At 39.4% G+C, this 17,175-nt stretch overlaps 1 protein-coding gene across 4 annotated transcripts in view; it reads right to left on the bottom strand.

The window, feature by feature from the left end:
- Window positions 1-902: 902 nt before the first annotated feature.
- The window catches only part of CDK6 (cyclin dependent kinase 6), a 132,795-nt gene continuing 116,522 nt past the window's right edge, over window positions 903-17,175 (bottom strand). For 3 of the 4 annotated variants that reach the window (XM_085227441.1, XM_085227439.1, XM_085227440.1), the window contains 2 exons: window positions 16,888-17,023; window positions 903-14,440 (listed from right to left, as the gene is read on the bottom strand). In XM_085227441.1, coding sequence (XP_085083567.1) covers window positions 14,288-14,440; window positions 16,888-17,023 — 289 coding nt within the window. In that variant the 3' untranslated portion in view covers window positions 903-14,287. Of the gene's footprint in view, window positions 14,441-16,379; window positions 16,443-16,887; window positions 17,024-17,175 lie in introns of those variants that run through there. The other variant, XM_085227442.1, reaches the window with a different exon arrangement.

Genomic DNA, 17,175 nt, shown 5'->3' on the forward strand with positions numbered 1-17,175 from the left:
GTGGTCTGGTCAGCTTTGCAGCCATCTCTGCCTAGAGCTGTGACCCAGATATGTCTGGATGATTCTGTTTTTACATACTGATGGCTCATTGAAGCCTTGTTAGTAGAAACTACTTTTATCCTGCTCTAAAGGGACTTAATGGTCTTTGCAGATATATCACAGAATCATGGAATGGTTTGGGTTGGAAGGGGCATTAAGGATTAGCCAGTTCCATCACCCTGCCATAAACAATAAGCAGAAACTTCATGTGAGCTGTTTCGCTGAGGTGTTCTGTTGATTGGGTAGGAGTGAAAACAGGGAACATGCATCTGGTTTTAGAGTTTGATGATGTGTTGTATTGTTGGACTCCAAACAAGTGCTTTTACCATTTCTGTGTACCCAGAAATGTTACTGGTCTCATATCCATAGCAATGAAGGAGAGAACAGTCAATGAAGTGTGCTCAGGTTCTTAAAAGACGGAAGGTGGAAGTAGCAGCAGACGTGAATGCCAGGCCCTTCAGTGGAACAACTGGATTGAAAAAAATCAGGGAAAATAGCTGAATCAGTGCACAAGTTGCCTAGCGAAGTGAACTCAAACAAAGAAGATTTCAGTAAAGACAAACTAGTGCTGAACAGAGTCGCCTGGACAGCAACGGCAACAATTTAATGCCTTTGAAAGAAAAGGTGACTTTTTTTTTTTTTTTTTTAATGGACTTCATCCTATGGAAGCAAGGGAATAATTCAGAGATCAGGAAAAACAAGGTAACATTTTTATAGAACCAGAGGTGTACGATGAGTTACTTGCAAGAGTGTGAACATGCTTATATTTCTGTGTCTGGCTTTGTGTGCATGTTGGGTTCATTTTCTGTAAGGCTCTGGGTGTAGAGAAAAACACAAAAAGAAAAACTGGGAAACGGCATCGCTACTTTTCTGTATTTAATATACAATACTTACTGCATTTGTATTCATTTTACATTTTTAGATAAAAGAAAAATATAGCTAGAAAAGTGAAGTAAACTTCAGGAAAGTAGTTTTAAATACAAAACTAGTTTCTTGCCTTTTTACTTTCCAATAATTTGGGAACAACTAAAAAGAACTTGACACCATGAACATTTTTATTATATCGATTTTCATACTGAACCCTCAGCACCCACAATAAATACACAACTTTGCTTTTCTTGCACTGCCAGCAGCAAAACGTTCAGTTCCAAAGGACTGTAATTCTGATATAATACATTGACAACCTTCTGTGTGCCTTAATTTAACTCTGCCGTATTGACAAATGAGTATTTTTGCAGTCCACCATCTTTACAGACTTGTAAAAGCTAAAGAATATGTTATATGGTAAGGTGCATGCTTGGAAGAGTACGCTCCGATGAACTTCAATGCAGTCAATGTAAAGCAGCCCCAGCGGAAGGTGTTCCTAAAGCAGAAAGCCTCCCAGGGTGAGATCTGGGACACAGAGAAGGCATGCAGTGAGATCAAAGGGCTTTGTCTGAAAGCTTGCAAAGAGAGCCCGAGAGCGTCCAAAGTGTCGGCATTGTTTCCCAGCCATTCTGTACAGCAGAAACATAGTTTTTCCAATGCGTATATGGTAATCAGCAGCTGTGCAAGAAGAGAGAGGCAGCAAGAGTTCCCGTACAGCAATGGTGCAATATTTTTATTTACCACAGTTTGTGTTATGTAACCCCTTGGTGTATATTTATAAGCACAAGGCAAGCCAGCGTATGTACGTAACAATTCAAGAATCACGGTTACACCTTCCTGTACCTTTGTGGGCAGTACTGTGTTTCACACAGAGCTGATCTTAATGCTGAACAAAAAGAATGTAAAGAACACTGAATCGTAATTATTAAGCACACAGAATAAAAATAATGATGCACCTTTAAAAGAAACAGTAACACACGCACCTTTTCATGTTTGTACCCTGATTAAAAGAACATTGTGAATTTCAAGTATGAAGTGATACAGTGAAATCATGTCCTGTGAGTAGATATCCATGGTAGTCTAGGTAGTACACTTTGCACCATAGGTAACTTTCCACCTTGCACAATAAAATCCTACTGCCTATGTAGGTAAAGTGACAGAGCTCAGCGGGACCGCGCTGCCTTTCACCAGCAGTTATGTGTCCTAAGGTGAAGGAAGGAAAACATCTGAAACTGCTTCGCATGATTCCTTGGATAATCAAACCCTAGACATCTCCAGAGCACATGGTGTTACGAAAAGAACACAACAGAAGTCAAACAGTGTTAGATGCCCTTATAACTTCTTGATTTTTTTTAATTTTTTAATTTTTTAATTTTTTTTTTTGTAAAATCATAGTGAGAAATTAAGGCACTGAGGCAGATTTTGACGTCATCCTGGTGTAACAATACCAATGAATGAAGTTGCTCTGGATGTGTCTCACAAGCTATCCTCCCTGTTCATAGCATTCTGTAAACCCGAAAGCACAAGTTTCAGTATTGCCTTTTGAGACTGTAACGTATCTTGCAGATTCCCAAAGCAGTATCCCAGAAGGGTTACAAACAGGCCTCACTTTACGCAGTTCTGTTAACTTCAGTGGGATTTGTAACGTGTAAATAGGCACGCATGGGCTGTCTGAGCAGTGAGAAGTGAACCTTAGTTCTGGTACATTTCTGCACCAGCATCACACTTTTCGTCACATATCCCAATGCCACAAGGAAGTGCACTTCCAAATTTTTGTATAAAAAAGAAATGAATAGAAACTGTGAGAGAAATAATATTAACTAGAGTTAATAGTTTTTGTCACGCATTACCATTTATATAACATTCTTGCTGATTTATTAAGCTTAAGTATCCATATAGACCTGAGCTGCCTGACACTGGAATTTGTAGATTTGCATGGTGAAATTCTTGGTTTAAATTAATTGTAGTCAGTGGAGTTACAAAAAGAGTAGATCACGCTGAATGATTTTAATTACTTTGAAACCCCAATCCTATTTCATGCAATTGTCCACGCACACACACAAAAAATACCAACATTTGCTGCCTTTATGCTTTTGTATAGTCAGCGATCTTTTCTCAAATCCAGATGGGCAATTTGATTGTTGCAACAAATGTACTTCGGTTACGAGGCACCACACAAACGTGGCCCCTGGTTTCAGCATCTGGTATCTACAGATAACTGCTGGAACAACTACAGAGAAGATAAAGCCAAAGGCGGCCTATGTAATATTTTCTAATTATAATTTTTCAGACAACCATCTCCCACTATGCATAAAATTAGCCCTACCATAGCATTTCAAAGTAACCTGCTTATTCTTTTACATATTAAAACAAACAAAATACCCTAAAGCATAAAAATACTACATCTGAACACACATACTATTCTAGGTACAGTATGAAGCTTATTTAAAACTTGTTTTTTGACTGATCTAGCTCTCTGCCTCTCTATGGAACTAGCTTCACTTCAACAACAAAAATGTACACGAAATGCAAATAAACAATTAAGCAGCAAGACTCGACACATTTTTTGGCAACTACCCTTTCACAGGACTAGTGTGTTTTCCTAAGAAATAATATACTGAATTACAATACGAATAATTTAGGTTAATGTCAAATAACTTGCAGATATATGTGTCCATATTGTCAATAAACACTGACCCCATTTCTGGGTGTCTTGGTGCTGTTATTAACCATGTGTCCTCACAACTACCATCAATTACTAAACAAAAGCCTTCTCTGCAAACACTTCTGTGAGCAACTCTGCCCAAACGAGAACCGCCTCTCAGCTCTGGGACTGCCCAGCTGAGGCACGGGATTCCTGTGTTTACCTACTCGGGCCTTCAGACCAAAGAATATCAAGCTAGTGAGGAAATACAAACACATGCTGTTACACAGAAAGGAGACAGACATACCGACGAAAGCACTCAGCTTTCAGGAGTTATAATAGAAACAACAGCTCCAAAGTATACAGTTCAACTTCTAAAACATCATTTCAAGGGTATACTTTAACTAGAGCATTCAAAGACAATATACTTTTAAAGCTGTTCAAAGTAATGCAGCTAAATATTACATTAAAAATAAAACCTATACAAGATTCAATGGCAGAAATAGACCACTTAACTGAAATGGAATGAAATGGACCATAAATACATTGATCTGAATGCTTGAAAAGAATTTGCAAAGGAATTGAAGACTGGAAAGGAAAGAATAAGTGGGTGCCTGTCGGCTTGCTTTCAGTGCCTAAATCATACAGCTTTGTGTAGAAAATAAATTCTAGCAAGAAAATCATAGGCAACTTTATATTTTCTCTTTCTTAAGTACTTGAAAATGTGTTACTTGCTTTAACAGAAATGGCTGCCTTGCCTGTAAAGGAAACATGGCTAAAATTTCTCGAGACTTGTCTAGGCCCCTTTCCCAGCGGAACTTCAGTGGCTTCCACTCCTCAGCAAAAAGCACCGCCATAAGGTACACTTCTTTTGCCCACACTGTCGTGACTGTAAGTAGGTTGTTCAGTCAAGAGATTCTGAATGCTGCAGAGAATGACAGCAAAGTTATTAGGCACAGCTGAATGCAAGAAAGTCATCATAGATACTGGATTTAATTTGCTGGAATCTAAACTGAGACAAATGATGCATTTAGATGTTGCACTGAGGCACATGGTTAGTAGGAAATATTGGCGATAGGTGGACGGTTGGACTGGATGATCTTAGAGGTCTTTTCCAACCTTTGTGATTCTGTGATTCTATGATTTTGTGATTTAATAAAGGCTACCATGGCGCAATCCACATTTTTACACAGTGCTGGCCTGCTCTGGCTTTGAGCTAGTAATCTGTAGTGATGCTTTTCTGTTCAACTCATCATGCACGATGGGAAGGAGAATGGAGGTAAACATGATAAAGGAAGAGAAAGCTGGAAAACCACTGGGTTGCTATACGTATAGGACAAAAAAAGAAAGGACCAATCTCTGCAGTCCCCACTGCTCACATTTGTACTTCCCTTCCTCGGCCTCTAATTTAATGACACTGCAGTTCCTCTATCTTCAGTCCAAAATGTGCATGGCAATCAGTGCCTTCAGATGAGCACATTACCAGTGAGCTCATATAAACCGCCTTGTACAGCAACACATTCACAAACTTCCTGCCAGCATCCAAATCCTGATGTACTTTTTGTTGTAGTTACAACCCATAGTTACACCAACCGTTGAAGAGGGTTGCAAGACATTGCGATGGATTTTGAGTCTTGCTGGATAAACACTGCAAAGCACTTTTTCTTTAATCAGCAGTCTGCAGAGCCAATCTTTATTCTGAACCTTTATTTTCTATTGCCAATAAAGGATGACTGAAATGCATCATCACGCGCCTGGAGTAAAGCACTTTGTCCTATGCCCAGAATTCAGTGATCCTTTAGGATGGTGAGAGAAATCTCCTAGGTGAGATCTTACTATACCACTATTTAAAATGCCCTGTCATAGAAACAGTAAGCACACTGTCTCCTTCAGATCCTGTACGGACTTTTCCTCAGGGAAAAATAGTGGGCAGGGCTCTGTACTCACACCTGCCACAGCACAGGCAAAGGAAAGAGTGCCTACATGCACCCATGTCATCTTGAGAGCTGGAGACCTTCATACAGGGAAGATCAGGTTCCTACTTGTTCTGACTCTTGCTGGGAGAAAACCTCTCCCTGGAGCAGTGATCCCTGGGAAGGGGAAGGGAAAGGGGGTAAGCAGTAGGAGGAGGCCATTGCTGGTCTCGTTTGTATCCTTCAGAAACTTCTGTATAATAGAAGAATCACTGGCTGCTCTTGTAAATGTATATGACAGACAGTTGGCTAGGAATCTTAAATATTTAGAAAATAATCTTCTGAATCAAAAATTGCTTTGGCTGATCAAACACATTACATTCAATCTAATTTACCCTTGCTCATATATTTGCTTGAGCAAAAGAGTATAAGAAATAACGAACACTGCCATATTCTATTGTATTAATTCCCAATTCCTAATGAAAAGCAAGGAAAAACTATAGTACACACACAGTATGCTGCCTGCAAATTGGGGAACTGCAGAATCACAAGGTATAACTTAGCTTACAGCTTTTTAAGTGACTAGGGAAGTATCAGCAAGGTCAGCTATAAGTGACAGGCAATCAAGGTAGCTTGAGGAAGCAGGATGCTGACAGACCGCTAAGGACCAGGCTCCTTTTAATGTCACAGTAGCTTGATCTGGGATAAGAGAAGGAGAGCATTTAGCTGCTACATGATCCATCACTGCATGTACTTAATCATTGCCTGAGAAGGCACTGTAGAATTAAAGGTTTCCTACCCTAGATCTGTGAATTTGTCTCTGTGCCTAGGCTAGTTGCTCTCGTTTACTGGAGGGACTAAAACAAGCCACTCTGTAGCATCACTTGCCCCATCACCCATACACGTGGACTAAACATAACGAAGTGCTACACAGACCTCATACTTCTTATTTCTGGAGGTGGCATAACTCCCTCCCTGCTGTACAGCCAATGAAAAGCCTCCTTTCTTCCTGGCAGATGGTCCCGCAGCATTACTTACATCGGGTGTCTCACAGACTTGCTAAGTTCTCAGACTTGCTCCTGCAAGATGGTGAGCCACCTGGACTGATGCAGCTAAAACTTCATGTGCATAATCTCATGAAAATCCAAGTGCTCAAAAACATGCCATTTTGGCTTGGCAAAGAATTCTCAATTTGCTGCAGGAATCAGCTTGTAATCCACAATACCACACAGCATTGGGCACAGATAGTGACCCACTCGCATTATAGCAATGTATCCTCTGTTTCTGCAGCTCAGCTACAGGCTGTGTTCGTATGATCAGCTTAATCTGCTCTCAAACCCTCATCGGCACCCACTCCCCCTTTTTTTTCCTAATATCTACACAGAAAAGTCTCTAACTTCTACACAACCTGATTTTTAAAATGTTGCGATCTTGGAAAACGGCTCCAGAATTCATGACTTGAGTTGGCACATTCAGTATCTGGAACTAAAATCCTGTGTGAGAGCATTGCTTTATCATCTTACGCTTGTGGAAGGAAATGACAGGAGAAAACAAAAAACATGGAAAAAAAAAGTTTTCCCCCTACATTTATATCTCACTATTCCACATATCCAAATTTACTTACAACAGTTGTCCTGAACCCTCCTAGTCTCTGCCTGTTTTCTTTCCTATCTCTGCAGCACTTCACAATTTTCCTCTCTCGTCTGGGTACTCAAGATAGATGCTGACATTCAAGAACACTTTAAAAGCCTCACTAAGATTTATAAAAGGAAGAAAAGTCACAAGAAAATGTTATCTATCTGCCCCCTACCATTAATACATGGCAGGAACATACAGCAGAATGTGGCTTCGTTCTGAGTGTAAAACACAGCAGCAGGAAGAAGTGTAGAGAAGATTAATAAAACTATATAAAATTGATCTAAAGGTGAGGATTTGAACAACCTGTTGTATGTATGAAACATGAAGTAAGAGGAAAAGTTGCCTATTACAGGATGTTAATTAGAAACCCATCAGAAGTAACAGCGCAAAGGAAGCCGACAATCGAATATTTGTGAAAATTTGTTCTCCATTCGGGAGCAAGTATCAGTGTAAACATGGGAACATTTGCCTGGCATGTGGATGGGTTTAAGGTGCTGAACGCTCAGTAGTGTGGATGCCAATTTAGCACGCTCCCAAAAGGGCAATGAGCTTGAGAGCGTTACAGCATATCCAAGCAGACTTCACCAGTCTTCCCTTCTTCTTTCAATCAAGTAGTAGAGGTTGCTTTAGTGCAAATGAACATTCAAATGCTGATTAGATTAAGTTCATACCTATTTTCTTCCATAAAACCCTATCAACTTTGCAGTCAAAGAGTATCAGTTTCAATGTTTGTTTAATACACTGTTTGTATTTACATTTCTCATTTCATAAATACCAGTTGTTCCTTAAAATCTCCTTTTTTATCTTTACTAATGTCAGGTTTTTTTTAACCTTTTCTTTTCAAAGGCAGTATCCTTGGTCTGTTTTTTTCCAGAAACAATTTTCGCTACCCAGTAGCAAAATGTCCGTATCAGAACTTCTTGCTTTCTCTAGACATGCAGATGTCTCATTGACATTGGGTAGGATGAAGCCGACAGCGAATTTTAACTGAGATAAAACATTTCATTTGAAGGAAGAAATGCCATCTGGTTAGGGAGCTCTGGTTCACGTCTGCTGGAAGGCTGGAAATTTACCCAATTTGAACACTGCAGAAGCTTTCAAAGGACTATATTTAAGTCAAGACAACTTCTCCACTAACTTTTACTGCAAGCAACATTTTCTGCCCAGAAGGCAAAAGGCTCACACAAGTGTGGTGCTGACTACTTTCAGCTTCCAGTGAACACAAAAAGAACCGACAGTGCTCACTTGGCTTTGTGGAATCATCTTCAAGAACATGTTCCTATTTGATTCAGATCTGTTCTCTCACTCTTTGTATTAAAAACACGACATACATGATTTTAAGGGATTTTTTTAAATGTAAAAGTTTATCCGTTTCAAACTGTAATCACGTAGCTAAAAGAAAGATTTGTAGCTATTTTCTACAAGAACTGAATGAGCTATTTTTGTGCACACTATTCCTAACTGTGTTTTATGGTTCTTATTTTGTGTATTTATTACATATCAGTATGTAATACATGCTATGTTTTAGTCAGAAGTGAAGAAATAACAATTGCCAAAGCTATGCTTGTCAGTTTGTATGTTCACATCTTTCTTCTTTTAATGGCCTAGATCATTTAAATCAATGAAAAAGCTTCTTATTGCTTTTCAGAAGTGACTGGGATTTGATGGCTACAGAGCCTGGTCCAGAAACTGGAATTATATTACAGCCATTATCTAACAATTTGTAAAACAAAGGGATAAAAAAAATAACTGACAAACAGAACTGCTATTTGAATTGCACAGCCTATTCGACTGGCAAATTGTAGTCAGATTTTTACATACCTGATCTGTACTGGCACACATAAAAAAATAATATGATAGTGTAGCCTGGTAGACGTGATCAGGCACATAAAAATCCCATTTTTCAAGAGATTGATTCTTTTCTTCATGGAAAGTAATCTGTATACTCCAATGTTTAGTAATCTAGTAGATAGAAAAGTGATAGCTTATTAACAGTTAGTTACTGAAGGTTTTAGTATATTACAGACTATTCTATGTGAATTTAAAAATAAATTTCTTAATTGTTCTCCCACAGTGCCAATTTGGAAAAACATTTTTTTTCTAATATACTAATGTCAACAAAATCACACAATAAGAGAGGTGTAAAATCCCATTAAATCAAGAAAGTTCTTGATACTTACAAGTAGTTTTGAGCCAACACAATAAATAAGTTAGGTTCCTAAGCTTCTGATCAATTCTGAGCAATTCAAGCATAAAACAACAGATCACTCTAATAGTCTGTATCTTCTCATTCACATTGTACATAAAAATTCATCTGTTCATGAAACTATTGCCTAAGAAAAATACTAACAAAGTGGTTCTATAAAACAGAGTTCTGAGAATAAACATCATTATTCAACTGTGTTTTATACATGGCAAATAATTTACGTTGTCTTTTAAACCAAACTGTGGCTTATGATTCATATACAAATTTAACAACTGATGTGCTTTCAGTTGTGAGTCAGATAAGTGCTCCGAGTTTGTTGGCTAGAAGACCAAACCAGCATGTTTTGTCGTTATTTTCCATATTAAAATTAGCCAAACACCAGAGAGAATGATCCCTTTGGATGCTTCTAAAAGACAGTAGAGAACCTGTGAGAAGTAGCATGGTGCAGTACTTTCTTCTTATTCAACAAAACAACCATCAAGTATGAAAACTAATTAAGAGTTAGGATGCTGGACAGCATCTCCCATGCAAGAGATTCTCAAATACTACCTACAATCTGCTGCTTCCTTTCATTTAAGAGGCTCTATACATACACATAGCACCACATTTCAGAATTTTGCAAGCACAATATCTTAATTTTTTAGGTCTATTTTAGGACTGAATCAAGACAGAAAGGTATTCCTAGCATTTCACATAATAGACCAGTGTGCAGGAAGAAGAAAAACAGAGTGTGGGCACAGCCTACACAGAAATACAGAAATATGCACAAACCCTGTTTTTAGAGTTCTACCTGGCACACAGAAGGCAACAAAGGTGTACACAAAACTAATGTTAAGTGAGGACATGCACAAAGAGAGTCTTTTAAAATCATCTCTTCTGGGCTGCTGCACTAAAAGAAGCAACACTTCTTACACAGCACACAGGGGACACTGACACTGTGGAATACACAGGCACAGGACACTGGCACTGTGCAGCTATTGAAAATTTGGAAGACTCTTGCTGGAAATAGCACCTGTGAGTGTCACTGAAATGTTTTCCATAAGGATGCTGAAGGAGAGGACTGCAGAGCTAGACTGAGTGTGGGGACTGGGTGAGGAGAAAGGGGCTGCCCCAGTCTTATTGCTGTGGCATTGCACCAGCTGGCTTTAGTAGGTTTTTTCCTTGTCTGCTGGGACTGTTTTTTTCCTGTAGGTATGTAGCAGGGATAACAAACCCGTTTGTGGGAGATGGAAACTGCTCCTGTTTCCCAGAACATCCCGTTGACTGGTGAGAAGAGTGCAGTGTCTGGCTATGGGTGCTCTTGGAGCTAATCATCCATCCTGACTTTTCATATATTTTTTGCTAGGCAGTGGGCTTCAGCTGCTATTGAACCAGTCCTGCAGAACACATGCAGACAGAGTTATTTTTAAGAACTGTGTTCTGAAGTATTTTTTTAAAGGGTTTATGAGGAGTTCTCATCACAGTCTGGACTGAGTGTGTCAAGGAGCACTTTTTTCACATGTGTAATTCTAATTCTACACATACAGCATTAGTAAGTAAAGGTACTTGAGGACTGCAACCACACCATGAAGATATAAGGAGCAAGAGCATGATGTAAGCAGTCTCCCAATTGTCTTTGTGCTGTCTCACTAGGAGCGTGGTTCCCCCATGCTGTCAGCCACTGCCAGCACTTCGCCCAGCCAGAGAACAGTCCTCCTTGGTTTACCAGGGTAAGTGAAGTCTCGTGGCTTGGCAGGGGAGGTGGGAATAAGAGGAAGCCTAAGACATGTCAGAGAAGGACTTCTGGAATTTCTTCCTGAAGAGATTTTGAAAAGGAGGTCATTTGGAAAGTCCTTGGGCTTTTGAATACAGTCCATTGCTACCACAAGGGAAAAAAGATCCTTTTCCCAGCACTGTCAACACAGATTTTTTTTTTTTTGTTCCTGCCATTCCCACTGGGTGTTTGTTCCAGAACATGACCATTAATGCAACCTTTTCCAAGCTGTTTCTCCTGAACACTCCCACATATAACCTGATCCTATATTAGACAACATACAGCACCATGTTGCAGGACTCTGCTTCCTATTCCACATGCCACCTGTGCTTTTTTCTGCTGCTTGCTTGAGCTTCACTTCTGATACTACAAACTGGGAAATGCTGCCCCAACAGTTAATTTTCTGGCAATTCCCACTTTTTTCATTCATTCTTGGGCTCACAATAACCTTTGGCTTTAAGCATTAACTTCCCTCTTTTTTTATTTTGCCCTAACAATTTGCTTACAGTCAGCAACCATATTCTCTTCCAGCCTTTGCGTTGCTGAGCCCAGTACACCCAGCTCTCCTACCAGACAGCAGATGCACTTCACCATCTGAGAGTCCGGAGTCTAATTGGAAAGTAACACCCCCAAACCCACACCCAGACCTATTTTCACCCGATGTTAGCTCTTGGAGAGCTCTGGGAAAGATCCCTGACAGCTGATGGCAAGCCAGTATCACCTGAATGTCCTGATAGCATATGTACAAAAGCCTGGCGGTAGGTAACATGTGGAATGTTTTAAAAAATGGTAAACTGTGTAGAAAACTTCTCTATTGTTGCTGTTGCAAGATTCACCTGTATTTTGTCTCTGTTTGTCATTCTAATTAGTGTTTAAAAAATGTGATAAAAAACACCACCTTGGTCTATTCTTTTCTATGAATACCAAAGCCCCGTTCCCACTCAGGATCGCTGAATGGCAGAGGAATCGGGTTGGTTCAGCACCAGTACCACGGGCTCGCCGCTCTCCTTGGGTGTAGGAGCAGAATGATTGGCAGAGGCGAAGCTGAGCTCAGAGCAGTGAGCTGCCGTGGCTGCTCCCTGGCCTTCAGCTTGCCACTGGTGGAGCTTCCAAAATTCTTCTGCTGTATTATCCTTGCGAGCAGATGCCTCATATGTGCTCTTGCCAGGCCTAATATACAACTTGCCTGTTCATGCTGGTAGGTTTTGAACAGGGACCATTCTGGGCATGAAGAAAGGCACAGGCCACTGCATGCATGCACACAAGTGGTCCTTTTAAAATCTGGCCCATTTAAAGTAGGCATAATGTTAACTACAAGTTGCACAGTTAAGTGTCTAACAGTAAAAAAAAGCTTTATCCAGGAGACCGGTAAGATCCACTCACCATCTTAGCAACGGACCATGTCCCAGACAGTACTGATACCTGAAACAGAGTTAACAGTGAAGTGCACCACAACAGGCAGTCTGCCACAGGGCTGAGAAACCTACCAGGAGACAGATACAGGTTCCTGAGCCCTGTCTGGCACAATTACACTGCTCAATTCAGTGCTAAGGACTTGCTTTTGCCAAGCGTGCCGTGAGCAAGGGTGTAACACTGGCTCCGTAGCCAGACAAGAAGAAATAAAGATGAAGAAGAGAGTAGCCTAAGGGACTATCATAAGAGTAAGCAAAGCTGTCTGCCTCACTTCTCATCAGTTACACTGCAATAGGGTATATTTGTATTCTTCTGGTAAGGGTTAACTCATTGGACCAATTTTTCCCCCAAGTCATATTCAGGTAAATGGACTGAAGTCATACAAGGAAATGGCTTTCATGGATTGAAAATATTTCTTTCTTTTTTTTTTTTCCCCCAGTACAGTATTAAAAAAAATAAACGCTTCTTTTTAAAATACTGAAAATATTTTTTAGTTAAGGTAAAAATACTACATATAAAATTTTACTGTAATATTTAAAATTACTGTTCTATAAAGGCATGTGAATTGCTTAGTTATTTTGACATTCAGTAATGGCACATTAAGCCTCGTGGAGAAGCATGTGCCAGTATACCACATGGTGGCTTAGGAGAGAAGCTCATGCATTTCTGCATAGAAAACAAGTCTTCTTAATAAGCAACATCTGAGGCATTTTGTGACAGTAATGTTCATGCACTTGAGATGCATGGCGGCTGTTGTAGGTAAGGCAGCACAGTATGCAGCATACAATTCCGCACAGGTAAATAACTGTACTTAACAAGTATAGCATTCTCTCCTTCCAAACTGGAAATATTTTTTCTATGTTCCTTTTCAGAGAACGATGAGAACAGGTTAAAGATGAAAACCTGTATTCATCTTCATTGGCTCTACTCGTGTCTTTGAGCTGCATATCAGAAATTTCAGAATGAGAAAGAGAAAGTGTGTTTGCAGCTGTTTCCGGAAAGGAATTATGGGTTAGATGATGGGTTAGAACGTGCATGGATTCCAACATAAACTGACCGTTTGGAAACTGAATGGATGTTTAAGAACGGGACCTCATAAGTTTTTATAAACAATTGCTTTTGAAACATGCACACAAACTTAACTAGATAATAACTTGTTTGTGTATTAAAAAAAACCCTAAAAGCTGAGACATTTATTACGATCACTATCATAACTGTTGTTTTTATAGAGCGATGAAATAACAAAATAATCCATCCAAGTTTTCAGTTGGTGAAAGACCTGCATGTATTCTATGAGTGCACAGTAGCTGGATGTATTAATGTATGTATCAGTTAACTGCAAGTTGCAGAGATCTGATATTTCAATGCCATTCTTTAAATATCACTCTAAGAGATCACACCATCATAATAAAAGCACCAAATCATGCTTCAGCAGCTAGAGAGAGATTGAATCCTGTTTGGCAGTGACTTGATCGTCCTACTACACACTGGCAGCATTCAATTTTAGAAGGATAAAACGGCAGCAAAACTGGTCAGCAGCTTCTCTTCATCTGGAGTTTTCCCAGGCAGGCAAACAAGACAAAAACAAAACAAACATAAAGCTGCAATGGGAGCAGGCCAAAGCCCTGGCCCTTGCATTGCTCTGATGAAAGTAAACTACGTTGATTTCCTTGGATAAGCACATTGCAATTCCAAAATGAAAGACAGTGTGTAAAACCTCCAAACAATGATCTTCACTAGAACAGCCATGTGGTTTGTATGGGACAGTGGCCTTGTCAGCTACACATCTTGTTCATTTATAGGTTCATCTTCAGTCAGCACTGTGATGCATTCACCTCACTGGAGTTTTGGCTGGATGACATGTGAGAGTCCAGATTCTCCTTGCATTTCTCCAGACCATGGAAATATGGGTGAGACAGGGCAGCATAGGCAGATATTCTCTTGGCTGGATTGAACGCTAAGCATTTCTGTAAGTATGAAAAGAAGTTGTTTTTAACTACAATGTAGAGTTAAAATTGCTAACATCGCAAGTCACAGCCCATTTTTGATCAGTATGAGACACAACGGGGTCACAGATGGTGCTACATGGTAAAGATGACCATGCACATTAAAACAAGCAGTGGGGCAGTGAGCTTACAGTATATGAATCTCCAAGGCTGATAGAAAATACCGGGTTAGAACATTAAAGTGTTCATAGTTTAGGAAGCCTCAGAATTCATTTTTTCTTGAATTCATATGCACAGGACAGACTGCCTCATAGACTGCAGGGAACAACTATTTATGAATAGCTTTTGAATCCTCTCAACAATCAATGCACTGATCTTTTGTGATTATATAGACACGGAGTGCTTTCTAAGGTATGTATTAATTCCTAGGGTCAACATCTCTGTAGAAGTTGAATCTTTGACTTTACATCCTTTGTGTGTTAATGTTAAGCATTCAGTTTCCTACATTTAAAACAAACAAACAAAACAGAAAAATTCCATCATGCTGAAATAAAAGAAAAATCCAAAAGAATATTTAATATTCATCAATGCCAGTCTGCAGATGTGCTGAAAACTCTCATTCCTCATGCTGCTCAGTACCATCATCTCATATTTTTCACTGACTTCATGTAAAGCGTTGTCTGATGATGTAGTTATTTGGGCTTTAACTGTTTGTTTATTCTGTGTCTGTGTGTGAAATGGCAAACTGAACTCTTGGACTCCTGCAGTGACTCTTTAGAACTAACATAGTGCAAGTATCCGCATGACATATCACTGAGCTAATACCTTTAGATCTTGGCTTTCTGCCACAGTAATGACAGCAGCAGGGCTAGTCATTATGTTAAGCATTCCCAGACAGAAATACTTTGATAGTGGATTTCACTTCTGTATGTAACAGGAGCAGTGATGACTTTAAACTATTTCATTCAAAGTCTTTTCAGAGTTGTGTTGAAGTGATCACAGATCTTTGGTCTACTATTCTTAAATATTTCTGCCTTGATCCAAACCTCTACCTGCTTGTTGCAGATCCATTTTTCTTCCCTAATTTTCAGTCTAATTCCACTGTTTACGTTCAAGTGATGGTAGACTCCTATTTTAAGGTCACCTTAGAAGCTCTTGTAACATCCCACTGGGAATTCTCCCTCTTCTTCATAGTTGTACTTTGCTTGCCTACTTTCCAGATCCTTTTCTCAGCCTTGGTTCAGTCAGCTCAGAACTCTCCATATGTTTTATACCTTGGTCTTTTCCTTTGCTTCCTTTTCTTCACCTTCAAATAGTATTCATCCTAGTGTCCTTGTCTAAGCAGCTTCAGCTCTCACTTACTTTACTTGCATCAGAATTTCTATCATTTAACTCTTGAAATTTAATTCAGTGACTTTCCATTCCCTTTCATCTGTAGATCTCGGTTCTCGTTTTTTTTTTTCCTAACAGTAATGGCTTCCCACCTTACCATCTAGGCAAAGATTTTTTTCTCTTCCTCCTTCCCATCATGCCTCACACTCATTGTGCTCTATCTATATTTTACTACTTGCTCTCGAATCTAGTTCTTATCCCATGTCTAGTTTCCATTTCCAATCTGCCTGCAAGCACAAAGGATGCATTCCACTTCTGTCATTTCAAGTGTCCAGGTGTAGTCTACTTTACTGAAGCTGGGAGATGTAGTTAAAACAACAGTGGAGAATGAGCTGCTGTTGTACAGACGTAACTTTGGTTGGAGCAGCTAAAGTGATGCAGCAAATCTTTCAGTATTTGCAATGAGTGCTCTCTAAAGAGCCTGTATGAACTGAGATCTTTCAAAGGCTTTCAGAGAAGAAATTTAGCTAGATTTCACCAGCAGTAAAATGCAAAGTCATTCTCAATATTCAGTTTGAAGACTGAACTTCAGAGTTAAGGTTTCTAACAGATCTATAAAAATGTTGGAAATAATTTAATTTACTTACATGCTACTAGTTTTACAAGCACAACTTGTTTTCTTCTGTTCATCCTGCCAGTTATAAGAGGCAATGATTAAATGGCAAATTCCAAATCTCAACTTTTCAGTATTCTGATTCTGATGTAATCTGCCTATACAGCCCATTTCCTGCTTTGCACTATACTGTGAAAAACGGCAGATCATTTTCTGTACTTGTATCAGACCAGTATTAGAAGAATGGCTTCTAATCAGTTGCACAACAGCACTCGGTAATGAGGATCAAGGCAGAAGGTACGTCAAACAGGTCCTTCTGTGGCAGTTTCCTAGCCTGTATCTGTTCTCACCTCTGACATCTTTTGAGCCAAAGATGGTGTCTTTGTGCTGATGTGTCACAGATACACATGAATTTGTCTACTTGCTTTTCTGCTTCATTAGTAACTTCATTAAATGGAAACATAAATGTTTCTTGGCATGCAGCTATTAGTCATACAGTTGGATAAAACAGATGGAAACTCACAAGAAGCAAGTCTTTGCCCATTTCATCAATATCTGGTACAAATTTTTCAATAGGTTGTGCAGGTCTGGAAGCAAAAGCATTTCTTGGAAGGGCAACATCGTTAGGCCAGTCCTCTTCTTCTGGGAGTCCAATTACACTGTGAAAGGCAAAGCATAATGTTAGCTCTGGACATTTACGCAGTCTCCATTTTGTATTTAATGTACGGAGTGACAATTTACTTTATGATTAAGTCTTTTAGTGTAAATGAGATTAGCTGGACAGTAATGCACTGATCACTGTGAATAGAGG

Source organism: Meleagris gallopavo, chromosome 6 (genome assembly GCF_905368555.1).
Source record: "Meleagris gallopavo chromosome 6, MGAL_WU_HG_1.1, whole genome shotgun sequence".
NCBI lineage: Eukaryota > Metazoa > Chordata > Aves > Galliformes > Phasianidae > Meleagris > Meleagris gallopavo.